Source organism: Aulonocara stuartgranti (assembly GCF_965226115.1).
Source record: "Aulonocara stuartgranti genome assembly, chromosome: 3".
Lineage (NCBI taxonomy): Eukaryota > Metazoa > Chordata > Actinopteri > Cichliformes > Cichlidae > Aulonocara > Aulonocara stuartgranti.
Window position 1 is genome coordinate 2,201,757 of NC_138941.1, and position 27,718 is coordinate 2,229,474.

Sequence of the window (27,718 nt, forward strand, 5' to 3'; positions counted from 1 at the left end):
TGTTGCAGATTTTTCTCTCGCTGTTCTGGCTCACAGCGCTGCAAACACAAAAATAAATATCCCCAAAGCTGTGAAAGGGAGCTAATTAGTAAGAGTATTGTTACTCTCCGCAGGAGTCGTCCAGCAGTAGAAATCAGTCCAATAACAAGGTGTGTAACATCTAGCAGGGTGACAGAAAAACCCAGGGTAACTTCTAAGGACCTCAACGTCTCTCTCACATTGTGTTTTTTAAACATGCTTCCATTTGTCACTTCAGTCTTTACTCTGAAATACAGGAAGAGAAATCATGGCTGAAACAATTTCTCATGAAACCAGGGGTGTGGTCCAACAGTCAGTTTGGTGAGGAAGGTTCCTAACTGAGAGAAGTGACCCAGAAGTATCTGTGTAGCAGCCACAATGAATCCAGATCATGAGCTTTATTAACTGATCAAAGTCTCTTCTTTCATCTTCTGTATCATTCAGTTTGCATTGGTAATGCCCATTATTGTAATGCTTTTTTAAGACCAGCAAAACTTTATTTCACTTTGGGTTAGCTGGGATAAGTGATGGATGGAGGGAATTTTACTTCAGCCACAGAAATCCTAAACAGGAAGGAGGAGCAGAGTTACAGTGGATCACTATCCAGCAGGGAAACAAGGTTTATTTCAATTTCTTGGCCATGAGTGAGATTTACTGAGTGGGCAAATTAGGGAGACGACACCATCAGATCCCGAGCCCTCCATGTGTTAATCAAGAGACGGCTGCTGTGCTACATCCATAAATAATGAATAAATTAGGAGCTAAAGCTGAAAGGACAGTTTATTTGTACCATCTTCACGTGAACACATTCAAGAACATCACAGATGAAGAAACATTAAAAACTTCCACACTACATAAAGCAAGAAAAATAGTTTTTCTTTCAGGTGGTTTCAGAAAAACAGAAACATCAAACATCTCCAAGACTCTCTTTGAAAGAACTAAAATCCTTTGTTCTCATGGTCCAATCATGAGTGAACTCCCCGATGAAGCCTTGTGTGCTAAAACATGTCAGAGTTTTAAAGGTTAAACATGAGTTTCCAAAAAACGTTTTGCTGGAGAACAATGAACTATTTGACTGAGTTTCAATCATTTACAGACGAGCAAAACCAGGACAGAGAAAAAAGGACAAAACTGACTCAGTAAAACAACAGAAAAGAAGATCCCATGTAGATCTGTATTATGTAGAAGTTCAGCCCAGCAACCAGTTCAGTTCAACACAAGTTTAAATGATTCTATCTGAACTCTGTGGAGCCTGATCTCAAGCTTTTTGAGTCTGACACAGAAACCAGAGGATCTTTCTGTGTCTTCAGATTCACTGTGATCCAGTGATGGGAGTGATTTCAGCCCTGAGTGATCGCGCTGATGTTTGCACAGAGCAGACAATGAGGTGAATGTTTGGGCACATTGGTAACAGTGAAACAGTTTATTAGTAACGTGGGATCGTTTGTGTGCAGAGTATGAACTGAGATTCCTGAAGCTCTTGTCACACTGGTCACAGCTGTAGTTTCCTTCCATGTGTCCACGTTCATGAATGTTACGATTACCTGAATGTGAGAAGCTTCTCTCACAGTGTCTGCACTTGTGTGGTTTCTCTCCTGTGTGGACTCGTTTGTGTGATTTAAGCTGACTTGCAGTGGTGAAGGATGACCCACACTGATCACAGAGGTGCTTTTTAACCCCACTGTGAATCAGTTCATGTCGTTTTAAGCGATGTGATGTGGTGAAGCTTCTCCCACATTCTTTGCAGTATTTCAGTTTGTCTCCAGTGTGTCTACGTTGATGTACTTTTAGGGCCTTTTGCTGACTGAAAGTTTTTCCACAGAGGTCACAATGAAAGTCTTTCCCACCACCACAGTGATGACAGGGTTGAGAACTGGATCCATCTGTGTCGCTCTGCTTCTAAACAAAGACACAAAGACAGTGTAAGTCAGTCCTTCAACATTTGTATCCTGAACGTCGCCTGAAATAAAGAGCATCTCTGCAGACGTCCAACTACATTTGACTGTTTCAGTTAACACACTCAGTTTACTGGGCTGCAATAACTACAATACTACCACCATAATACTACAGTAATACTAAAATCATAACTGAAAGGAAAATCTGAATAATCACTCAGAGCTGCTTTTCCATGCAGTAGAATTGCTAACATGCTAACACAGTTTAATGAGCAGAGTTGTTCCAAACAGTCAGGCTAAAATGACAAGATAACAATATAAATACATACCTCACAGTAGCTGCACTTGTAGAGTCTCTTTCTGGTGTGGATCTGTTGGTGTTCTCTCAGGTAACGTGGAGATTTAAAAGTCTTCTCACACAGGTCACATTGATAAGGTCTCTCCTCAGTGTGGGTAAACATGTGTTGTTGTAACTGTGCGTCTGTTGTAAACTCTTTGCCACACTGTTCACAGCAGTACACATCATGTCTGGTGTGAATGCGTAGGTGTATATTTCGGTTCCCTCTCCGGCTGAAAGTTTTTCCACAGATGTCACAGCTGTATGGCTTAATTCCAGAGTGGGTAACTAGATGCCTCTGTAAGCTGCTACTTTGAGTAAAAGCTCTGCCACACTGATCACAGCTGTACGCTTTAACTCCACTGTGGATGAGTTGGTGTTTTTTTAGGTAACCCTTCAAGGAAAAAGACTTTCCACACAAGTCACAGCTGAACGGTCTCTCTCCAGTGTGGATGACCTGATGCCGTTTTAGTTTAGCCCTCACAGTAAAACCCTTCCCACACTCGTCACAGGTGTGTTTTTTCTCTCCCTTTCTTCTGTGAGGTTTGTCGGCCTCCTGAGAGCGCTGACTTCTGGCTCCATGTTGGTCCTGCAGTGACAGAGATACAAACAGAGGCAGTGAGTGAAATGCAGTCGTGGAACAAACTCAACCTTCAAACTCCATTAACACTAGTTTTAAACCTGAAGGTGGAGCGTGGCACCAAACACCTTAAAGGTCTCTTATCCCCACCTGCTGGTAGTTCTAACACATTACATCCAACCTGCTGTTAAAGATAATTCATGACTGTTCAAACACTAAAATCATGCACACACACACACACACACACACACACACACACACACACACACACACACATTATTTTATAATTTAGATTATTTTGTTGTTTCCTATTACATATTTCTATAATTTGTATAGATTTATACAGAATTATTCAGTGATAATAAATCCTATGTTTGTTTATTCTAAAGGAACCCCGTTTGCTTCCACAACAGATGTTGCTCGTCTTCCGTCAAATACTCACATAAAATATTACACAATGAAGTGGATTCAAGATATCCACATAATTTCACTCTTACATCCACAGTGAGGTTTCACAATTGTTCAAATATAAGCAATCAATAATAATAATAATAATATCAATAACATTGAGGCACATTACACAAATTTCAAAAACAAATCGTGTCTTACAATATTTACAACAACTAAAAGCTCTGTAAATCGGCTTTTAAGTGTTCATTGAAGTTTTGAATAATTCTCTAATTTTTTAAGGCAACTTATTCCACTTAAAAGTTGCTCTAAATGTAACAGTTTTACAAAACGTTACTTTTAACTCGAGCATTTACTAAATTGCAGCTTGTTGAAAACTGTGTAATATGATGATGTATTTCATCTGGATACTGCAGCTGAGCAGAATAAATGTGGTGTGTTTAACAGAATTGCTTTCTTTAGAACTACAAGTAAGCCATAGAATATTTTAGCCTGTACAGGAAGCCAAGAAAGGTTATTATGCATTTTATCAATATTAGTATAGTATGAACATCTTCACACTAATCTGGACGCCTTATTCTGGACTAACTGAAGTCTGTTAAGATCTGTCTTATTAGCTGCTGACCAAATGATTGAACAATACTCCAGATGAGACATTACTAGTGCATTAATGACATCTTTCATAATGAAGAAGTGATACACAAAGAGCATTTCATAGCCATAGCTATGCCTTGTCGGCAGAGTTATGTGACATTAGTGATGTTTGTACTTTCAGCGTTAACTTGGTTTTAAAGCCTTTAAAATATACGCCGTTCAATAGTCGACCTTAATCTGACAGAGAATGTGATGATTTTGTGGATAATTAAAGTCAGTCATATATCCACAAACACAACAAGCTGAAAGTCAGTGATGCTGCTCGGTTTGCAGTCCTGAACATCACGGCACAAGCAGGATTCACTGCACTGTTAATGTTAGCTGTGTTATATTGCTGCCTCTGTTCGGTGGTGTCGAGCCAAACGCACTTTAACGTGTGTTTGAACGAGCTGACGGTTCACTCGTTAAGCTGAAAGAAAGATGCTTTAATCACAGCAGTCACACATGTGTCCACTGCACCATCTGGAACTCTTCTTGTTTACTCTCGTAATAACACAAACACTAAATCCTGCTTCTCTGGTGCTGTTGTGTAGCAGTGTGTACACCTGAGACTGTCACCTGTCTGTCTGTCCTGCACTCTCTCTCTGTTTCTTTCTCTCTGATTGTGGAATAAAAGTATGAACATGTGTTTATAAGTTACACTTGTGTTTGAATCCTGCAGCTTATCACACATTTGATTTCCATGTGTGACGACTGCAAGTGTCCAGAGTGAGGACAGACTGAGGGAGCCACTGCTGCACATCATCTGTGAGGCTTTGCAGCCCTGATGATCCACCAGGACAAACTCAGCAGTGTGTGAGGAAGAGGAGGAGGAAGAGCCAGCAGCAGCTGACAGATGGAGAGAATAGACAGACTGTTCCCTGTTTGTGAAGGACTGCTAGGAAAGTTTAACATAACTGTCTGTGCTGAATCAGTCTTATTAGGTAATGTTCAAATAATGTGATCATCCCAGTGTTTCCAGTGTGGGAGAAAGTACTCAGGGCCTTCAAGTTACACACTATGAAAGGCAGCAACAAGTTTAATGTTCAGAAACCTAAAGTCTGTATCAGCAGCAGGATGGAGCTAAAATAAATGTTGGTTTCAGTTCTATGAAGCTTTGAGTATTTTGGATCAGTAGCTGCTGTGTTTGTTGCATCACATTGCTGTAACTGTTTATATGCTTTATATATTCTGAGCTAAGTTGATCTATAGTGTTACATCATATTCTATAAGGATGTTATGTGTTTGTAGACTTTCTGCCCAGTTTGACCCATTTAGCAGAAGTCAGCCTGTTTAAGGCTCTGATATCTATTCTGTGTGACTTACAGCAGTTATGACATGGTCTGATTTTCTCACCCAATAAAGGAATATTTCATATATCAGTCTACTCTTCATTCTATCAGACACAGTTATCACAGCTCCTACATTTGCTTTTTACACATATATGTAAGCATTGAGCCAAATTTAGTACCAACATATTAAACGAACAATATTTGTCTCTTATATATGACACATCTGTATACACACTGTCACAGATACTTGTCTGTGAGTGAAGTGATTAATATAATAACTATAATATTGGCCATATCATATTTACATTACCACAGTGAGATGACTTTAGTCTCATGAACAACATCAGCTAATTGTTATTTACAGCTAATCTTAAACGACTGTTCAGCACAGAAATGAAGCCCAACAATCATGTTTCACAGTCCTGTGGTCTCAGCCTCAGATACTCATCAAATCACACAGAGCTCATGTAGAAACAAATGAACTAAATATGTTCTCCTTCATTTCTGTCAAACAAAGCTGTATGAAACGTTTCCAGCTGTTAGTATCATGGTTGCTAGGCAACCTGGGCAGCGCGACGGAGGCTAGACGTCCCATTTCACGAGCCTACGAGCCTCGCACTTCGGCCTTAGCGGTCTTTGAGTACGCGGCCCTTGAGGACTTTAAAGCTGCAGAACCTGAATCGGGATACAGCCATGATGATCTCCAGCCTCGTGCTCGCCAACATTCTCACCTGAGTTAAGAAGACGATCACTGAAATGGTCTCAGCAGGTCCTTTGATGACAGCAATGAAATGCAGTGGTAAGGCTTTTTGGGGATTAAGTTCGTTTTCATGGCAAAGAAGGACGATGCAGTTCATCTGATCACTCCTCATAACATTCTGGAGTGCAGGCAAAATGCTATTATAAAAACTTAAGCAGCAACTTCTCCAGGTTCCAATATTTATGCAATTCTCAAACCTTTTGGCCACGACTGTATAACCTCTTCTGAAGTTTAGTGGATATTATACATGGTTATGCTCAGGATGTGTCGGCCAGTTTCCACTGGAAACGCCTTTTGGTTAAACTGTCAGCGAGGAATTTGCATTTGCACTGTTACATTTTTATATAACTTTAATGCACATAAACAACAGCTGCTTGTTTCAGTGAAAATACATTGATGGGTTTTTAATAAAGTTGTGCAGCTGTAAAGTATTTTGTCTGGTGTCAATTCTATCGTCAGCTACATCGTTATGGCAAATGTTCAAATGTATATGGTGATAAATATCTTTGGTCACATGGTCCTGCTCTGTCTGTCACCTTCTGTGTTGAGCTCATTGTTTCCTCTGTAGTGGCTGAGCTGAGTCCAAGTAGCTGAAAATGTTCCTCTGCTGCTCCGTCAGACTCTCCTCCTCCTGCTGATCAGCTGGGACACAAAACAGATCTTTGTTAGGCTCCACACTGCACTGAAGAGTCAAAGTGTCTCATATGTTCATCTGACAAGTAAAAGAACACATTTTTGTTTCCCGAGGTGGGCAACTTGTTGGAAACAAACACAAAAGCTTTGAGCACTGATACCTGCCATTGCTGCCATTGAAAGATGCAACGCCAGCAATGTGGATTGTCAAGACTCAAACCAATCATCAAGCAAAGACAACAGGGATCATTTGTTTCTGTTTATTTAGCATTCACAGCATTTGTAGTTGCCTTCTGTGCAGGGGAAGTCCACGCACACTGTGTGGTACCGCCATCCGCAGAAGGTGCATTCAACCTCTGTAAGAGAAACGAGATTGTCTGAGACTGAAATGATATTAACTAAAGAAGTGGTGATTTGTAAAACTTCACATTTTGATCCGGGACGTACTCTGCATGAAAACAAGCGCTCACTCTTCCTACTCAACAAATGACAAGGGCGGAGCCTTATACCACGTGATACAGAAGCTGTGCCGTGTGATGCTAAAATTAGCAGGGAAAAAACAACGGAGAGCACGTCAGGGATGACGAGAAAGTGACAGGAGAAAATCCGTCCGGGTCAACCACCCAAACATCAATAACGGGAACCTTATACAGCGCTTCCCTATACACGTCGAACTCCCGCAGGCACAAAGACATCACGGAGGCTATCACTTATCACCTGACCAAAGATATGTGTAACGGTCTTTTGCATTTGATGTTTGTTGCATTTGATATTTGTTAAGCTGTATGTCTGGATTTTGTTCCTTTGCGCCCTCTGGTGGTGAACTGTGTAGGGTACAGCTTTGCTGTTTGGGTCTCCACCCAGCAACTTTTCTTTTGCTAGCGCACATGGTGTCTGCATGCTGCAACTCACAGTTAGCTCCACACATGGAGAAAATATTGTTTAAAGAGTGAAAATAATTGACGAAGAAGATGGAAGATAAGGCAATAAGGCCATAAAGCTCTATTTAGCACTTCCTGGATGTCAGCTCACGAGGTTTGTGTATTTTAAATGGTTTATTTTCTGTAATTAAGGATTTTTTTGATTGATTGACACTATGTACAAGAGCGCATTTTGATGTGATGTTTTTGTTTTATTGTTTTGTCCGTGAGCAGTTCTCACGGGTTGCCAAGACCAGAATAAACCCTGTTTTATAACTACATCGTGCGTACGTCAATCCTTGAGGGTGCTACAGTGAGAACTCCGCTCTGCACGGGTAGATGAAGGACGCAGCCCCGCAGGAAATTCAGGTGCCCCGAAAATAAGTGTTGCCTCAGTTAAAGGACTCAATATAATTAACCACAAGAAAGAGAAATAAAAAGGAAAAGGACTGTAAAATTAATTAAGATAAGTTTCCTTTTATAAATAAACAAAGGACTGAAATATTTCTTCTTTTTTCTTTCCTTCTCATTGTTTACATTTCTGCTGTTCAAGTGACTGATATTCATACAGTGTTAAGTTAATGTTGTGATGAGTAACCTGTGCATCGTGCATATGGTGGGCTTCAGCAGTTGCTGTAAGAAACAGTATTACTGGCTTGGAGAAGAGATGTAATGTGAGTTAAGTATACATGTTAAGTGATGTTTAAGGAGTAATAGTAATTACTGTGCTTTAAAGTTGTAACAGTAAATGAAGATTAATATTCATTTGCTCCTCAACTAACAAATCAAATTTAAGCTGCTGCACCTTTACATTAAGGCTAAGTAAGATACACAAAAAACCCAAACCCCTCCAACAATGGCAGAGTTTGAGGCTAATCCAGAAGTCAGTGAAAAGGGTGATGTGGAACAACTTTCTGCAGATGAGCAACTACAAGCAGTTGAAGGCACAGCTGATGATGTTTCTACTACCTCACAAAGAGCACGACAGAGCCAACGAGTCCGTACATTGACGGAAAAGGGCAAAGAACTGTATGGTGAGCACATAAAGAAGGCTGCACATCGTTTCAGTGTGCGCTATGAGAAGTGGAAGGTTGTCATTAAGAATGCCAAAGGAGCTATAGATGGTCAATGCTCAAAGGATCTGCTACAAGAACATGTTTCCAAGGTTTTGAGTGCTTCTAAGGATGTGAATGCAGCCTATGATGACTTGAGACGTATTGAATCTCCAGATAGTGACACAAGACGAAGGATGGATACGTGTGAAGCCATAACAAAGACAATTATCGAATCTGTAAGAAAGTGTCCAAGCCCAAGTAATGCGGAGGTTCAAAGAGATGAAGAACTTTGGAAAGACACTGAGTCTTCATCTAAATACGTAGCCTCAGATGTGAAAAGTCAAAGGGATGAAAAATGGAAGGAGACTGAGTCTATGCCTAAGTTAGAAGCCTCAGACAGGATGAGTGTTAAGTCACACCACACTAAGCTCTCTTCTCATTCGAGGGTTTCCTCTAGACACTAGGCTAAAAGACAAGATGCAGCTGCTGAAGTTGCAGCAAATGAGGCTGCTCTCCAAGTTCTGCTTGAACAAGAAATCCATATGAAGGAAATTGAAAGGCAAGAAGCAGAAATAGCACAAAGACAAAAGGCTCTAGAAGCTAAGCGCAGAGAAGTAGAGCGACTTGAGACTGTAAAAAAGCTGAATGCAGCAAAGGCTCGACAGCGAGTGTATGAACAAAGTGAATGTTCAGATGAAGAAATATACAACCTACTTCACCACAGATCTGATAAAAATGAAGTCAAGTCTGAAAACAATGACCAGCATATGAAACGGTGTTCCTCGCCACGAAATGTGACACCGCACCAAGAGGTGAACACAGAAGATCTGGTCAAAGCATTTGCAGTGTCTCTTAATGCAAGTCGTCTTCCGGTACCAGAGCCAACAATATTCAGTGGCGACCCTATCAGATATAATGATTGGAAAATTTCCTTTCAGACTCTGATTGACAGGAAAAATATACCAACTGAAGAGAAGACTTATTATCTGAGGAAATATGTAAGTGGACCTGCAAGGAAGGCAATAGAAGGCTACTTCCCGCTTGGCACAGAGTCTGCATACTATGCAGCATCGACAGTTCTCGTAGAGAGGTATGGAAATCCCTTCCTCGTAGCAAAGGCCTTCAGAGACAAACTTGACGCATGGCCTAAGATAAGCTCTAAAGGCAGTATGGAACTTCAAGCATTTGCTGACTTCCTTTGCTGCTGTAAGACAGCCATGTCGCAAATGAAGGGGCTTGAAGTGCTCAATGACTGCAATGAAAACCAAAAAATGCTCGCAAAACTTCCAGATTGGCTTACTTCAAGGTGGAACAGAAAGGTTACAGAAGTGCAAGAAGAGACTCACACCTTTCCAAGCTTCAGCCAATTCGTAGATTTCATCTCACGGGAAGCCAAAATTGCCTGTAATCCCATAACATCTCTCTTTGCTCTGAAGCCAAGTGAAACTGAAGGGGCAAAAACAACAAGGAACAGAGGCAATGGAGCAAAGGTGCTAGCAACTAACTCAAATGAAAGGACTGTTAGTGCTAGTTGTGTGTACTGTGAAAGGTCGAGTCACAGCCTACTTAAGTGTAGAAGGTTCATAAATGAGAGCATTGTTGAGAGACTAAAGTTTGTTCAAGACAAGAAGTTATGTTTTGGCTGTCTGAACTCTGGTCATCGCTCCAAGGATTGCGAAGGGAGAGAAACCTGTGACACATGTAATAAAAGACATCCAACATGTCTTCATGACAATCGCACGAAGGAAGACAGAACAAGGAGAAATCCACACAAGAACAGTGACAGGACAAGACAAACGGACGCAGATGTCTCACAAGACAACAGTGTCACACCAACAACAAGTGAAGCGACTTCTAACAGAGTCACACAGAATGTTGACGACACTCACACATCTTCCATTATTCCAGTATGGGTGTCAACCAAAGGTGAGCCAGCGCATGAAATTCTTGTGTACGCGCTCCTTGATACACAGAGCGATACGACCTTTATTCTTGAAGAAACGGCACAAGCTCTGCATATCAAAGGTGAATCGACTCAGCTAAAGCTCACTACTATGTCTTCAAGAAACACAGTTGTGTCCTGTCGCAAGTTCTCAGGTCTACAAGTCAGAGGGTTCTACTCAAATAAGACCATTTCCCTACCAGTGACGTATGCCAGAGACTTTATTCCCGCAAACCGAGATCACATTCCATCGCCTGCAACAGCTAAGGCATGGTCTCATCTTGACTGCATTGCAAGTGAGATCGCTCCACTACAAAGCTGTGATGTTGGTCTGCTGATTGGGTACAACTGCCCCCAAGCACTTGTTCCTTGTGAGGTTGTGTCTGGAAAGGAAAATCAGCCGTTTGTGCAAAGAACTGATCTGGGATGGAGTATTGTGGGTTATGGCAATCCATGTCTCGATTATGGAGACGCCTTCGGAATAAGTCACCAAGTCATTGTGAAGGAAGTGGTGCCTGACATTAATCCCTCTTTAAATCTCACCAACAAGGTTCACTATGTCTACAGAACTCAAATAAAGGAAATGATCTCTCCCACAGAGGTCCTAAAGATGTTGAAGTCTGACTTTGTTGAGAAAGCACCAGAAGACACAAAGGTCTCTCAAGAAGATCTCAAATTTTTAACAAAGATGAAGGCCGGCATTAGGCACAAGGAGGATGGTCATTTTGAAATGCCACTCCCATTTAAGAGTGAAAGGCCGAACCTGCCAAACAACAAGGTATGTGCTATTCATCACCTCAAATGTTTAGAAAAAAGGCTCAAGAGTAACAAGCAGTACTACATGGACTATAAGAAATTCATGAATGACATCTTAGCCCATGGAGATGCTGAAAAGGTCACAGAGCAAGACATTGACAAGACACCAGTTTGGTACATCCCACATCATGGTGTGTATCATCCACAAAAACCCGGAAAGATTCGTGTCGTCTTTGATGCCTCTGCCAAGTTCCAAGGCGCTTCCTTAAATGACCATCTCCTCACTGGTCCAGAGCTAACAAACACCTTGCTCGGAGTCTTGTGTCGCTTCCGAAGAGGCCCAGTGGCTTTCATGTGTGACATCGAACGCATGTTCCACCAATTCCATGTGCATGCTTGTGACCAAGATTACCTACGGTTCTTGTGGTGGGAGAACGGTGACCTTGAAACTCCATTCACTGTCTACAGGATGAAGGTACACCTATTTGGAGCAGCATCTTCTCCAGGTTGTGCCAACTATGGCCTCAAGCATCTTGCAGCTGAAGGGGAAGGAAGTTTTAATGAAGAAACCATCAAGTTCATCAAAACCAACTTCTATGTTGATGACGGACTAGCAAGTGTTGACACTGAAGATCAGGCAATACAGCTGGTTAATGAAGCACGCAAACTCTGCAGCATGGGCAAACTTTGGATGCACAAGTTCATCTCAAACAGCACCAAAGTTCTAGCTTCGCTTCCGAAAGAAGAATGCGCTGCAGCTCCCAAAGAGCTAGATATGGCACTCGGTGAAGTACACATGGAAAGAGCACTTGGCGTACAATGGTGTGTGGCATCAGATCAATTTCAGTTCAGAGTAGTTGTTAAGGACAAACCACTCACCAGAAGAGGAGTATTGGCCACAGTCGCCTCTGTGTTCGATCCACTTGGGTTTGTGTCACCTTTCATTCTGCTGGGAAAGCAGATTTTGCAACAAATGTGTCGAGATAAACTCAGCCAGGATGATAACTTACCTGACAGACTTCGACCTCAGTGGGAGTATTGGTTGCGTGACCTGGGAAACCTTGCAGACGTAAAAGTTCACAGATGCTACATTCCTTCGACCTTCAAGGCACAGCACTACGAACTTCATCATTTTTCTGATGCAAGTGCATCTGGATATGGAATGTGCAATCACCTCAGAGCAGTAAGCACAACTGGTGAAGTCCACTGCTCATTGGTGATGGGAAGATCAAGAGTTCCACCAACCAAAGTCACAACTATACCTCGGCTTGAGTTGTCGGCGGCCGTTGTTGCTGTGCGCACTGGTGACATGCTGAAAAAGGAATTGGAAATGGAAATTTCAGAAGAAAGGTATTGGACTGACTCGAAGGTGGTACTCGGATATGTCAGCAATGAAGCCAGAAGATTTCATGTGTTTGTTGCAAACCGAGTGGAACGCATCAAACAAAGCACAGATTCAACCCAATGGAGGTATGTAACTTCCGAAGATAATCCGGCAGACCACGCCTCAAGAGGTCTCACAGCAGAACAACTTGTAGCATCAAACTGGTTCAAAGGCCCAGACCTCCTTTGGCAGAAGATCATACCCAGTGGGGAAATTAAGGTGGGAGAGTTATCAACCAGTGACCCGGAGGTTAAGAAGGTTCAAGTCCACAAGATACAAGGGGAGGAACAAAGGTCACTGTTAGATCGCTTACACAAGTTTTCCGACTGGTCGAGGATGATTAAGGCAGTTGCTAGACTCAAGCGCTATGTGAAAGAAGCAAAGGATCACAAGAGTAGATCACACGACATCAGTAGTGTAACAAGAGAGAAAGGAAGCAGAGTTAACAATCATAAAGATGGTTCAAGAAACAGCCTTTGCTCAAACTTCGAGCTAACGGATTCTGGATTCTTGGATGCAGCAAGATCGTGTCATCTTACATCTATAAATGTGTAAAATGCAGAAGGTTCAGAAGGCGCACAGAGCAGCAGAAGATGGCAGACCTCCCAGAGGATCGGATGGAGACCACACCGCCATTCACCTACTGTGGGATGGACTGCTTTGGTCCTTTTTATGTCAAAGAAGGCCGCAAGGAGCTAAAGCGTTATGGCTTGCTAATCACTTGCATGTGCTCCAGAGCAGTGCATCTTGAAATGCTTGACGATCTCTCTACAGATTCCCTCATCAACTCATTACGTGCATTCATGGCCATCAGAGGTACAGTTCGTCAGATAAGATGTGATCAAGGCACGAATTTTGTCGGCACTAGAAATGAGTTTATTGGAGCATTTAAGGAAATGGATCAAGCCAAGCTAGGGAAACTGGACTGTGAGTTTCTCATGTACACCCCAGCATCTAGTCATATGGGTTGTGTCTGGGAAAGACAAATTCGCACCATAAGAAGTGTTCTCATGTCCATTCTGGAACAATCAGCCAAACAACTCGACAGCTCCTCTCTGAGGACATTCCTGTATGAAGTCATGGCAGTGATTAATAGCAGACCATTGACTACTGACCAACTATGTGATCCATCAAACCCAGAACCTTTGACACCGAATCACATACTAACCATGAAGTCCACAATCATCTCTCCACCTCCAGGAAGGTTTGTGAAAGAAGATCTTTATCTCCGTAAGAGGTGGCGTCGTGTTCAACTACTTGCCAACACTTTCTGGACAAGGTGGAAAAAGGAGTATTTGTTAAATCTTCAAGGAAGACAGAAGTGGACCAAAGAGCACAGAAATGCTAAGATCAATGATGTTGTCCTCCTGAAGGATGAGATAACTCCACGCAACCAGTGGAAGTTGGCAAGGATCATTGAAGTGTATCCTGGAAAGGATGGAAAAGTGAGGAAGGTGAAATTGCTGCTGAGTGATCCAACCCTGGATAGAGCAGGAAAACGTAACTCCAAACCTGTGCACCTGGAAAGACCCATTCAGAAGACAGTCATTCTGATGGAAGCGGAAGACGATTCTCCACCGCACTCTGCTTAAAGGATAATTCACGATAGTTCATTCAAAAGCCGTTCATTAGTTCATAGGCAATACTTTATTCTTTTTAATCACAAGTGATTGGTGGGAGTGTAACGGTCTTTTGCATTTGATGTTTGTTGCATTTGATATTTGTTAAGCTGTATGTCTGGATTTTGTTCCTTTGCACCCTCTGGTGGTGAACTGTGTAGGGTACAGCTTTGCTGTTTGGGTCTCCACCCAGCCACTTTTCTTTTGCTAGCACACATGGTGTCTGCATGCTGCAACTCACAGTTAGCTCCACACATGGAGAAAATATTGTTTAAAGAGTGAAAATAATTGACGAAGAAGATGGAAGATAAGGCAATAAGGCCATAAAGCTCTATTTAGCACCTCCTGGATGTCAGCTCACAAGGTTTGTGTATTTTAAATGGTTTATTTTCTGTAATTAAGGATTTTTTTGATTGATTGACACTACGTACAAGAGCGCATTTTGATGTGATGTTTTTGTTTTATTGTTTTGTCCGTGAGCAGTTCTCACGGGTTGCCAAGACCAGAATAAACCCTGTTTTATAACTACATCGTGCGTACATCAATCCTTGAGGATTGACAATATGGCTCCTACAATATGGCTCCCATCAACACTGTGCAAAACGAGGGATTTAGGAAAACGATCAACACCCTAGACAAACGCTACACAGTGCCGTCCCGCAACTATTTTTCTATTGTTGCACTACCTGCTCTGTACACGCAGCGTCGAGCAACGGTGGAGACGGAATTTCAAGCAGGACAACATTTTGCTGCAACAACAAAACGTGAGACATTTGTTGTTTTTATGTTTATTTGTTGTTATGAGAGAATCATGATCTCAATTCTAAGCCAAAAAATCGTGATTCTCATTTTATGCAAAATGGTGCAGCCCTAACATTAACACAAAACTATTGTTTCACCAGAGAAACACACATGAAGAGAGAGAGAGAGACAATAACAGCTACCAAACAGTCGTCATAATTCGTCACACAATGAGAAAAGGACAAATCAACAAGTAACAATGACTAATTAATATTAAAATCTGTAACATAATGTATTGTTTGGAGTTTAGTCTGATTGGTTCAGGATGACCTGCCATTATCCAATCACACGTCTGCTTACCTGCATCTTTTCTCTTTTTTCTAACCTGAGCACCTGATGGCTTTGAACTTTTGTTGTCCATCTTCCATTGGTTTGAATTTTGCACTCCAGTACAAACATAAATCCCCCAACCCGAGGATCAGCACAATTAACCTAACAGCAGGAACGTACAGAGGGGGGGGGGCTAGAGGGGCTTGAGCACCCGCCCCTTTCCTGATGGTGCCCAAGGTGCCCTTTTGTTGAGGCAACTTTTTTTTTTTTAAATTATTATTATTATTTTTTTAATGTGTGTGTGTGTGTGTGTGTGTGTGCGCGTGTGTGTGTGTGTGCGGAGTCCTGTCTGTGCCCCTCAACAATAATATTTAACTATTAATCACAGTTTTGCTAAATAAAAGGATCTGGCTTGCATCAGTCACATGATCACATTTAACCAATGATCGCCCTTGACGGCAGAACGCGCTGGTTACGAGCCGGGAACGAGCTCACAAAGAGCACGCGCATTTGTTGCGGTCCGGAGCTGTAGGAGAAACACAAGTTAACTCAGAGACACAGACTGATGCGACAAAACCAGTAAGTAGGTGTACAGCGCACACTGTAGTGTGTAGCACCCAGGAGTATTAGCTTATTACGTACACGTTGGTAAGCTGTCTTGTTGCAACTGACGAACTGAAACAAACGAGCGTGCTGTGTGTGCAACAGCGCGACAAACATTACCTGTGCTTTTATTAACTGCACAGGTAGTGCTGGTCACAGCTGCTGGCTACCTGTGTAAGGCTGTCATGGGTCTGTAGCTCTGTCACCGTTTTAGGGAACATATTTAGTTTTAAAGCAAGTTTCCGGGCTTTTCCTGCCTTTCTGGAGGGATTATATTTCACTAAAAAATGATCTAATATGCATGTCCACATAATAATTATTATAATTATAATATATTAAAAACACAAGCTGTATTTTAAAGAACATACATTAAGAAGCAGTTTATATTAGATTTATATTTTAAATAAGACAAAAGTTGGATGTTACAGCAGTAAAATGATTGTATCTCTACAGTTTAAACATGTAATAAGCTTTGCCTCTGCACAGAGTGGATAGTGAAACAAATGGAATCATCATAATGACATTATTTCATATTTATTACTTCCCCCTCCTCTTTGCTTTATTATTGTAGCTCTAGTAATAAATAATAATGTAAGGATTCTGGATCAGCACCATGATGCCCATAGTATATACAGTATTCTGAAGAAGGTCTAAAATGTCACTGTGTGTGCGTGCATGTGTGTGTTTTATTTAGATGGATTTACTCATGATATAACATTGTGCAGACATGGCTGGTAAGGACATGAGGAGGAAACAGCAGGAGCTGTGTGAGGCTACTAAAGGCAGGGCTATAACATTTTTCTGTCATCATTTTATTATAGATTAAGTGTAAGAGTTGTTAGGTGTGGATAATTAGATTATAGTTTATTGCAATAGCAAGTTGTGCCTTGTTCTCACATAGACAGCAAGTGCAGAGTGATATATGAAATGATGGGATGGAAGGAAGAAGAGAAGCAAAGAGTGATTCACAGGCAGAGCCTAAATTATTTCTCACAGTTTTTTGTTGCCTTATGGTTCCAAGCGCTGTCACCAATCTTTGCATTTTGTTATTATCTCATGACACTTGTTTAATCAGCTACCATCTCTCCTGTGGACTTTTTAATGTCTACAGTCTCAGACCAACACAGCCCTGCCCTCATAGCTGGACTGGCCATCGGGCATACCGGGCACTTGCCCGGTGGGCCGCTGGCGATTTTTTGTTTTTATGGGCCGACCGTTTTTTTTTTTTGTTTTGTTTTTTTTTTTGGGAAGGGTATAAACAATGAAAGGTGTTGGATTGGCCAATTGGTCATGATCGACTCTGGGCTGGACCAATTACAGCTGAGGAGGTCGGATGCACCCTCCCCCATGTTTAGCAATCTTATAGACGAACTAAAGAAAATGGAGAACAAAAAAAGGAAAGGAGGTGCCGAAAAAATTAGGGCCAAAAAGAAACAAGCCCTTCAGGCAGACGCTGCCAAATGTGTGAAAATTACTGAATTGTTTGGTGGTAGCTATGGCATAGCTTCCATAGATTTAGCAAGATCAGCAAGTGGTGGAGGCCAGCAGGTGGATGAAGGAAAGGGGAGGCAGGAGGAGGAGAGACCCGAGGCGGCCGCCGGTCATAGTGGCAGAGGAACTGAACTTCAGGTAAGAAGTTATGACCTGCTGTCTATCTGTGTCAGATAGAAACTAATTTTAGTTGTAGTTTGTTTTCGTTGTGGTGACTTTATACAGTCGCTTAGAATAACTCGTACAGCGTAACTAGCATGACGGAGTTTATATACTGCTGGGCGGGTGCTATGAAGTTACTGATAGTAAATTTTATTTTATGCTTAAGGTTAGTTTCTCAAACTTCTCAAAATCTTAACAAATTGTGCCAATCCTTACATGTTGCACCAGCTGATTTATCATCAAAAGTGGAGAAGTCTGTGACAGAGGAGACAGAAGAGCAGCAGAGAGAGATGGAAGAGCAAGAGAGAGAGATGGAAGAGCAAGAGAGAGAGAGAGATGGAAGAGCAAGAGAGAGAGATGGAAGAGCAAGAGAGAGAGATGGAAGAGCAAGAGAGAGAGAGAGATGGAAGAGCAGGAGACAGAGAGAGATGGAAGAGCAGCAGAGAGATGGAAGAGCAAGAGAGAGAGATGGAAGAGCAAGAGACAGAGAGAGATGGAAGAGCAGGAGACAGAGAGAGATGGAAGAGCAAGAGAGAGAGAGAGATGGAAGAGCAAGAGAGAGAGATGGAAGAGCAAGAGAGAGAGATGGAGCAAGAGAGAGAGAGATGGAAGAGCAAGAGAGAGATGGAAGAGCAGGAGAGAGAGAGAGATGGAAGAGCAAGAGAGAGAGATGGAAGAGCAAGAGAGAGAGATGGAGCAAGAGAGAGAGAGATGGAAGAGCAAGAGAGAGAGATGGAAAAACAGGAGAGAGAGATGGAAGAGCAAGAGAGAGAGAGATGGAAGAGCAAGAGAGAGAGATGGAAAAACAGGAGAGAGAGATGGAAGAGCAAGAGAGAGAGAGATGGAAGAGCAAGAGAGAGAGATGGAAAAACAGGAGAGAGAGATGGAAGAGCAAGAGAGAGAGATGGAGCAAGAGAGAGAGAGATGGAAGAGCAAGAGAGAGAGAGATGGAAAAACAGGGGAGAGAGATGGAAGAGCAAGAGAGAGAGAGATGGAAGAGCAAGAGAGAGAGAGATGGAAGAGCAAGAGAGAGAGATGGAAGAGCAGGAGAGAGAGAGATGGAAGAGCAAGAGAGAGAGATGGAAAAGCAGGAGAGAGAGATGGAAGAGCAAGAGAGAGAGATGGAAGAGCAAGAGAGAGAGATGGAAGAGCAAGAGAGAGAGATGGAAGAGCAAGAGAGAGAGATGGAAGAGCAGGAGAGAGAGATGGAGCAAGAGAGAGAGATGGAAGAGCAGGAGAGAGAGAAGAGCAAGAGAGAGAGATGGAAGAGCAGGAGAGAGAGATGGAGCAAGAGAGAGAGATGGAAGAGCAGGAGAGAGAGAGCCAGGGCATCGATGACTTTGCTCGCCCTGAACCTGCCATATTACAGGCCTTCTTAGATTACCACCCACAGCAGAACAGTAGCAGTGCAGTTGTGATGAGGGTGTTCAGCTGTAAAGATGGCACCAACAGGAAGTGGCTTACTTATTGCAAAGAACGCCATTTATTGTTCTGCTTTGTGTGTCTGGCATTTGCAAGGCTGACTGACACCAGCACATTTATAACAGACATGAGTGACTGGCGACATATACATCTGCGCACAGAGGAGCATGAAAAGAGCAATACACACCAGACCTGTGCTGAAGCTTTTTTCTTAAGGTGCTCAAAAGGCAACATCAGGAGCTTGTTTGCTGGCAGTCAGTTGTCAGCTCACAGAGCACAAGTGAAAAAGAGACGGCAAGTTTTAGAGCGTATAGTGGATGTGATCAAAGTACTTGGGAAGAGGGGACTCAGCTATAGGCATGTGGAGAATGAGGCTGCATACACTTTAGGTGATAACACCATCGATCATGGTAACTTTCTGGAACTGATTGTGTTATTAGGCAAGTATGATATGTGCCTTGGAGAACATTTGAATGACTGCATTGAAAAAAGCAAGAAGTTGCATCAGACCAGTGGATCAAGAGGTAGAGGATCTCTCATCACCCTACTCTCCAAAACAACTGTCAACTCAGTGATTGATGCACTTGGCCATCTCCTTCAAGAGAGCATCGCCAGTGATGTCCAGAAAGCTGGGATGTTTTCTGTTCAGCTAGACACAACCCAAGACATCACAGGTTATGATCAGTGTTCAGTAATCATCAGGTATGTTACTGAGTCTGTGCAGGAGAGGCTTGTCTCCATAGTGAGGTGCGAAGCATCCACGGGGCAGTACTTTGTAAACTTGCTTTCCGGAGTTTTAGAGCATCTGAATCTAGACAAGGCCATGTGCACTGGGAATGCAACAGATGGTGCTTCAAATATGCAGGGCCAGTACAAAGGCTTTTCAGCACTTATGACTGCCCAGTCTCCAACTCATGTGCGGTGCTATGCACACATACTTAATCTTGTGATTGCTGACACAACACAAAGTGTCATTGAAAGTGGATCACTCTTTAATTTACTTAATGACATAGCTGTGTTCATCAAGGAGTCCTATCACAGGCTTAATCTGTGGGAGAAACAAACCGAAAACACAAGACACAGATGCCTCAGTCCAATAGGTGAGACACGGTGGTGGGCCAAGCATGATGCCCTCCAGAAAATCTTTGGACATTTTGGAAAACCAGATGATGGCCTCTTCGTTGATGTAGTGCTGACGATGGAAGCCATTGAAAAGAGGGAAAAAGAAAAGCCAGCTGTTCGTGCCAAAGCACGAGGCTTTAAAGAGTGTCTCTTGAAGCATGAAACTGTGTTAACAGCACAGATATTTCTTAGAGTGTTTGAGCAACAACTCCTCTGTCAAAGTACCTCCAGTCAAAGGGGATGGACATTCTCTCTGCCCATCATATGGTGACTGCCACACAAGATGGCCTCAAAAGTATTGCCAGGGACTTTCCAACTGTGAAGACAGCTGCAGACACATTTGTGAAACAGACAAATCAAAAACTAGAGGAGAGGGAGATCAACACAGACATGGAAGTGGAGGCTGAACTACCTAAAAAGAGAGCCAAAAAGAGAAAAGGCATGGCCGGAGAGATGCCTGAAGATGAGTTGCAAATCAATGCTGAGAAATCATATGAGGTGAAAGTGCACAACATCATCCTGGACACAGTTATTGAAGCAATCCACAGACGATTTGTCATACATGGCCCTCTTCTTGCCGATTTGGCATGGTTGGACCCCAGGAAGTTTAGCCAGGTCAGAACAGTTTCTCTTCCAAGTAATGCATTTCAGAACCTCAGCGCCTGTCTACTTAAATTTGACAGCAGGGCTACAGTTAATAACCTTCAGTCAGAACTGAAACGTTTTGCTGAACAGTGGGAAAGGCTTAAGACATCACATGTAGATGAGTACACGACCAGAACAGCAAAGGACAGATCTGAAGAATGGGACGAAGAAAGTGAAATTGTGACCGAAAGCTGTGGTTCTTGCAAAAATTGCCCACTGTGCTGCTATCAAATACTCAGGCGGTTCAACATGCTGTCTGATGCCTATCGTCTCCTTGGGCTGGCATACAAGTACCTGCTGACCCTCTCCCTCACTCAGGTTGCCTGTGAAAGAACGTTCTCTACACCAGGGGTGCTCAATACGTCGATCGCGATCGACCAGTCGATCGCAAAGGTAGTATTGGTAGATCGCATGGCATTAAAAAAATAGATGCCAGCCTATCATCCATCCCGTCACTTGATTGATACAGGGAAGCCAGTCAGATGACATCGGATTTTTTCTGACGCTTAGGTCACTGCGCATGCGCAAACAGCGGCGCGAAGTGTAGTAAAACTGACAAGCTAGCCAGCAGCTAACTCCAATTTTTAGCTCTCGGTTTTTTCTCTTAAACCTAAGAAAGGGTTAAAAATGAGTGAGGGAGCTGGACCAAGTAAGAAGACAAAAACGTATCACTTTCATACGGAATGGGAGGAGGACTTTTTTTTCACGATGTCATTTTCGAAGTGCGTTTGCCTCATCTGCCAGGCTGCCATCGCAATGCCAAAGAAGGGAAATGTGGAGCGGCATTTTCGAACTGTTCACGGAAAATACGACACTACATTCCCGCCGAAAAGCGAGCTAAGAAAGAAAAAGGTGAAGGAACTAAAATCCCAGTTGTCCGGACAGCAGTCATTTTTCACACAACAAACTTCAAAAGCGAAAGCCGCCACCGAAGCATCGTTCCGGGTGAGTCACATCATCGTTAAAAACAAGAAGTCTTTTCAAGATGGAGAGATGGTAAAAGAGGCATTCGTTGAAGCAGCTGACTCATTGTTCCGAGACTTTAAAAATAAGGCAGAAATAACATCTTCGATCAAAGCTCTCCAGCTGTCAAGAAGTACAGTTACACGGCGCTGTGAAGCCATGGCGGAGGATTTAACCCAGCAACTTTGGAAGGACATCGGAGATTGCCAGTGTTTCTCACTGCAGTTGGACGAATCTACGGACGTGAGTGACACAGCCCAGGTGTGCATTTTCATTCGTATGGTGTTTACTGATATCACTGCAAAAGAAGAGCTATTAACAGTCCTGCCCATGAAAGAACAGACGCGAGGAGAGGACATATTTCAGTCGTTCAAAAACTTTATCGAGAAAACCCAGCTCCCAGTGTACAAATTGGTGTCTATTACCACAGATGGAGCACCCGCAATGGTTGGCCGCTTGAATGGATTTATTGCCAAGTGCAGGCAGGACGATGCTTTCCCGGATTTCCTAAATTACCATTGCATAATCCACCAACAAGCGTTATGCGCTAAAATGCTCAACATGAAGGAGATCATGAATGTTGCAACGAAGATCGCCTGTTCTATTCGCGCCAGATCTCTTCAAAGACGGTTATTTCGTGCACATCTGGAGAAGGCTGACTGCGACCACTCTGAGTTGTTGCTACACACTGACGTGAGGTGGCTTAGTCGAGGGAAATTCCTGCAAAGATTTCGAGAGCTCTGTCCGGAGATTAAGGAGTTTTTCCGTGTAGCTGGACAAGCAGAATACATGCAACTTAATGACGGTCAGTGGCTGTTAGACTTGGCATTTTTAACCGATCTGACAAACATGTTGAATGACCTTAATCTACAGCTGCAAGGAAAAGACAAAACAGTGATCAACATGATCAGCTCAGTTAATGCTTTCAAACGAAAGATACAACATCTCTCTTTAAAGCTGCAGCGCCATGATTTGATAAACTTTCAAAACCTGGCGTCAGAGCTGGAGATGCAAGGGATGGCCTGTTTGCAACTTGACAGTGCACGCTACACAGAGCAGATTGACAATTGTCTGTCAGAGTTTGACAAACGCTTTCAAGACTTTTCTTTGCTCGAGCCAGTCGCTACCTTCATGTGCTATCCTTTTCGGGAAGATGCTGATGTCGATTCACTCGCATCAAAAATTGCAAAACTATTTCACCTGAACTCTTCTGGAGTGGAAGATGAGATTTTGACACTACAAGCCGACATTGAGCTGAAGTCCAGAGATCATGGACAGTTCTGGAACTTACTCACAGAAGTAAAGTACCCCAACATGAGGAAATGTGCTGCCTCTTTGACTGCATTATTCGGCTCCACTTATTTATGTGAGTCATCATTAAGTCCAAGTACCGTTCCACCATGACTGATGAACATTTGGAAGTGTGTTTGAGGCTGGCCGTCAGCAGCTACTGTCCGGACTATGCATCCCTGGCTGATTCAATTCAGTGCAAGTCATCAGAGTAAACTCAGGTAATGACAAAAAATTTACATTGTTAATTGTGTTGTGAAATATTGGATATTGCGGTTATGCATGTATATACATTGTAGATAAAGAATCCTCAATATATTTATAAATAAGTATATGTTTTGGATTTTTGTAGTGGGTAGATCATTTTGACTTGGTCATTTTATAAGTAGCTCACATGCGGAAAAAGTGTGAGCACCCCTGCTCTACACTCAAGTTCATTAAAAGTAGACTCCGAAGCAGCCTGTCTGCAAACAAGCTGGAGATGTTTATGCTGATGGCCACTGAAAAGGACATTCTCATGTCATTGGACTCTGACATGGTCATTGACAGGGTAGCTGAGAAGAGTGACCTGCTGAGAAAGCTCCTTTTGTAACCTGGTGAGGTGAAATAAAAATGAGCAAAACATTCCTAATTATCTATTGTTAATATTAGATTCAGCTTTATTGTTATTGCCTAAATGAATACGTTTAGTATCTACCTTCACTTCAAACAAGTCAAGTGATTGGTAAATGCTTAGAATTTGTCCATCTTAATAGACAGAATAAATATGAGATTGGAGTATTAGGCATTTATAAACATATATTCTTACAGTCTTAATCTGTCATTGTTTCATTTCAGATGCTGTCAGTCATTTTAGGAGGACTGAAGTGTGTTCATTTTAAGTAAGTACTATATGGAATATGATTCAACCATTTTTCTAGAGTAAGCATACCAGTACTGTCATCGTCTGAAAAAATCTATTAAGTACAATTCTTTCTCAACCTTCACTGTCTGTCCTTTCACTTCATAAAGGTTTCCATGTCTTAAGATATGTTCAGTGTTGCTGCTGTGGAAGTGTTGTGGGTGACCTTTTATTGATGAGTGAATAGTCTTTGGTGATACAATTCAATCATAATCTGTCCTTTATAGATTTTAATATTCATCTAATCTTTATTCCTTTCTGTCCTGTTTGTCAGGGTCTGATCATACATTGTTTGTTTAAGAGGTTCGAGACCATTCAACTCTTTAAGTTCATCAACGTAAGTACTAGTGTATATGATTTCTCTAATTCCTTTCTGGAATAAAGATGCCAGTACTGTGATCATCTGAGCAAGTCCATCAATTGCCATTCACAGTTCTTTGTCCTTTCACTTGTGTCCTGTTTTTCAGGGTCGCATATAATTTCTTCAGAAGTAAGTACTGTATATGATGCCAGTATTTTCCCATATTTTCTAGATACTGTATTAGTACTGTGTGTAAAATGCCATCAAAAACTCAATTAAGTGTTATTCTTATTCTTCTTTCTCACCTTTCTTTCTCTGTCTCCTTTCATATTTAAAGGTTGCTGTGTTAGCAAAATATATTGTGCTACCATGCTGTTTTCTATTGTTTTGGTAAATAAATACTTTATGAAAATATCCCTAAATCTGTCATTTATTAATTTTAATATTAATTAATGATCATGTCTCACCTCTAGTGTTCTTGGTCTTAATTTCAGGTTTCTACCATGTGCTGTAGATAGTTCAGGAGGTTAACTCTACCAAGCAGTCTTTTTGTTTCCGCTATGTACTGTTTAAAATCCCGAATAGGGAGAATGGTGTAGGTTTAACTTTATCAGATTGATACATATATACCAACAAGGCAGTGTACATCAAAGCAGTTGTTTTCGTGCAAAGGCTTTATGGTTTTTCCTATAGCGATTGACAGACCACGTGACTTTGCGCATTGCATGCCGGGAACTCCTGGCAAAACAATCCAAGTACCGCATCAAATACAAGCATTTGCAATTGCAGCACCGCAAAACGTTCATTCTCCGGTTCCAATACCTTCTTGATTTTTCTTTGCCGCACAAAAAAGGAATGTACAAAACGACGGAGAACAATGCCGGTCCGTACAAAGACAGACTCGACGAAAAGACAAAGAAAAGATACGAGGAAAAATCAAAGGAGTGAAAGGGTCAGACCCTTACGAGCACACAGAGGGACAAAAGACGTTAGCGTGCTGCCCAACTTTCACCACGCTCAGATTTATAATTATACGGTTCTTGGAGTGAGTGCACACACTCATGAAGTTTAGTAACTTCAGCTCACTGCAACAAGCCCAGGTACAGTTTACCGACGGATGGGTGCAGGACCTTGAAATGCACCGAAAGACCATCGTACGAACAAAGGTACGTTTACCTTTGTTCGTCTCACAAATCGTCTTCATAAATACACATTCGTTAACCGTGTATTAATATAACCTTTGAGCTCAACGGTAATTACTTAGTAGTGGAAAAATAATTGTAATATTTGAGCCATTTCTGCTGTCCAACTACTTCTTAAAAAATACATTTTTAATGTTAATTAGATTTTTTTTACGGCATAAATAAAGGTTATATAAAAGTCACTGCCAAAGACTGATTGCGGCTTCTACCTTGTTACACTAATGTTGTTTGTAGCTCAGTATGACTTTGTGTCATCCATGAGGGATGCATTTGACATATGTTTCACATATTATAGCCCAACAAGTTACTTATAGCAATTTAAATACGAGCAATCAGTTTCTTTGCAAATACCGGAAATCAGTTTTTGGCAGACAATCACTTTTTGGCACAACACCGGCTATTGCAGTTAATAATACAGCAGCTTCTTGCCATTTTTTGTGTTTCTTTTTATCGCTGTGTAACTGAGTTCAATTGAAAGCCTGTATGCACTAGTACCGCTTGCCAAAAGTTCCCAGAATCCTTTGCGGTTTTATCCATGAATGACGTCACATTTTTGGTGGGCTCCAGTCAAAATGCCCGGGCCGATTTTTTGTCCCAGTCCAGCCCTGCCTGCCCTCCAGCACTATCCACAGCAACCCCTCAACAGCAACATTGTACCCATCAGGTAAAGCATCGGCTACGTTTGCTTTGCCTTGTTGCCCATATTAGATTCTTGATGAAAGTGTGTTGTTGTTATTCAGCCTGGTTCAATGTGCCCCTTTTTAACTTTGAGCACCCGCCCCTTTAAACCTCTCTGCACGGCCCTGCCTAACAGACCTACACCTTAGTTCACAGATTCACTTTGTCTAAGGTTGATTTCTGGGATTTCACACAACCCAGGATTCAGATCGTGAATCCATGATGGGCTTGGATTTACATCATTATAAATGAAATGTGCTCTACTTGGAAGCAGCCGGCCCCGCCCCTTTTGACGGGTTGTGTGAGACTTTAAATCATCAAACTGTAAATTATAAATTTAAATTGTTATTGATCCTTTACCCCGAGTCCTAAAGTGTAGATTTATTTTCTTACTCTTCTTATATTTATTGTTTGTTTACTTGCACCGCTGTAACTGCAGCCTCGTCGTCTCGTCTCTATATGCTGGACTGTCTGTAGCGGAGATGACAATAAAGTTTACTTTGACTTCAGCAGCGCGCAGGCGCACCGAGGGCTCTCGCGCTCACTTTATAGAATGTAGAAAAAACATGGGTGCAGATTATAAATCTGTATCATAATATCTGTTTGTTGTTTTTATTTTGTTTTGCGAGTTGGTTATTAGATGCCGCTCCAGCCAGCCAGAGACTCCCCGCCGCCCCGCCCTCTCCTCCCTGTGCCGCCAGCAGCAGGCGCACCTCGCAAACGGAGGGCGCCCTTACTCCCAGCAAATGGCTGATAGAAAACCGATCGGTGCCTACGAATTTCCCAATATGCGCTGGCATGACGTCGGGGAAGCATGGGTACGACCGATTATTTTATTTTTTTCTTGCCCGTGATGCCCCCCCCCCCCACCACGATGCATTCTATTGGTTTGCACACTTACACACACCCAGCTGTGGTTTCCTGTTTTGCTGGACTCTGGAGAGCCCCGCCTTTAACGCTCTTCTCTCACAGAGAGCAACAGAAAACTTGGAAAAACTCCAGATTGACTGAACTCAGTTCAAAGTTACCTTGACACCTTTAGATGTGAGACGTAGTGATGGTCCGCTTGAAGCTGACGCTCCGGTGCGTGTGTCAGAAAGATCAACGCGCTGCTTCAGAAGCACCGTGTCGAGGCTTGATTCGTTTGGCCAGAGTCACGTGATCAGTGACGTCTGAAGCTTCGTTTAGAACGTACCTCTTTTTAAATCGAACTTTATTGAAACACAATGAGTATACAACATACAAACAGATGAAGTTTACAAAAGAACAGAACATGAACATACAGAACCAGGAGTAAAAAAATGATGATATGAGTAGGCGAAAAAAATCAACATATAAATATTGTTCTGAGAGGCTTTTTGTTGGTTGAGTCTGAAATTGATTGTATGTACAATTCATATCCTTATAAAACGGCAGAAATATGGTGTTTTATTAATAAACTTACATTTATGGATATAAAATAGCTAAAAGTATTAACAATTTTTTTGTAAAAAACATTTATCATTCTTCCTGGGGAACTTAAAGAAAAAGAATAAAACATTTTCCCATCGTAAAGAAAACTCCCTTAAAATATGGACAATAACAAAACTGCTAAATTCTTCCAGAATCTCTGTGTAGAGGAACCAAAAGAGATGT

At 42.1% G+C, this 27,718-nt stretch overlaps 1 protein-coding gene across 3 annotated transcripts; it reads right to left on the reverse strand.

The window, feature by feature from the left end:
* Positions 1-780: 780 nt before the first annotated feature.
* On the reverse strand, positions 781-27,514 carry LOC309702321 (uncharacterized protein). 3 transcript variants are annotated; one of them, XM_082526986.1, is made up of 6 exons: positions 27,112-27,513; positions 12,404-12,541; positions 12,109-12,175; positions 6,460-6,565; positions 2,243-2,839; positions 781-1,917 (listed from the first exon to the last, which is right to left on the reverse strand). In XM_082526986.1, exons 4-6 carry the CDS (start codon positions 6,475-6,477, stop codon positions 1,225-1,227), a joined length of 1,308 nt encoding a protein of 435 aa, XP_082383112.1. In that variant the 5' UTR covers positions 6,478-6,565; positions 12,109-12,175; positions 12,404-12,541; positions 27,112-27,513; the 3' UTR covers positions 781-1,224. The 3 variants fall into 3 exon arrangements, 1 of the variants encoding a protein (XP_082383112.1); XR_014275431.1 differs by lacking the exons at positions 781-1,917; positions 2,243-2,839; positions 6,460-6,565 and adding an exon at positions 6,625-6,912 and having other exon boundaries at positions 12,109-12,289; positions 27,112-27,514; XR_014275430.1 differs by lacking the exons at positions 781-1,917; positions 6,460-6,565; positions 12,109-12,175 and having other exon boundaries at positions 2,753-2,839; positions 27,112-27,497.
* Between the last annotated feature and the right edge of the window lie 204 nt (positions 27,515-27,718).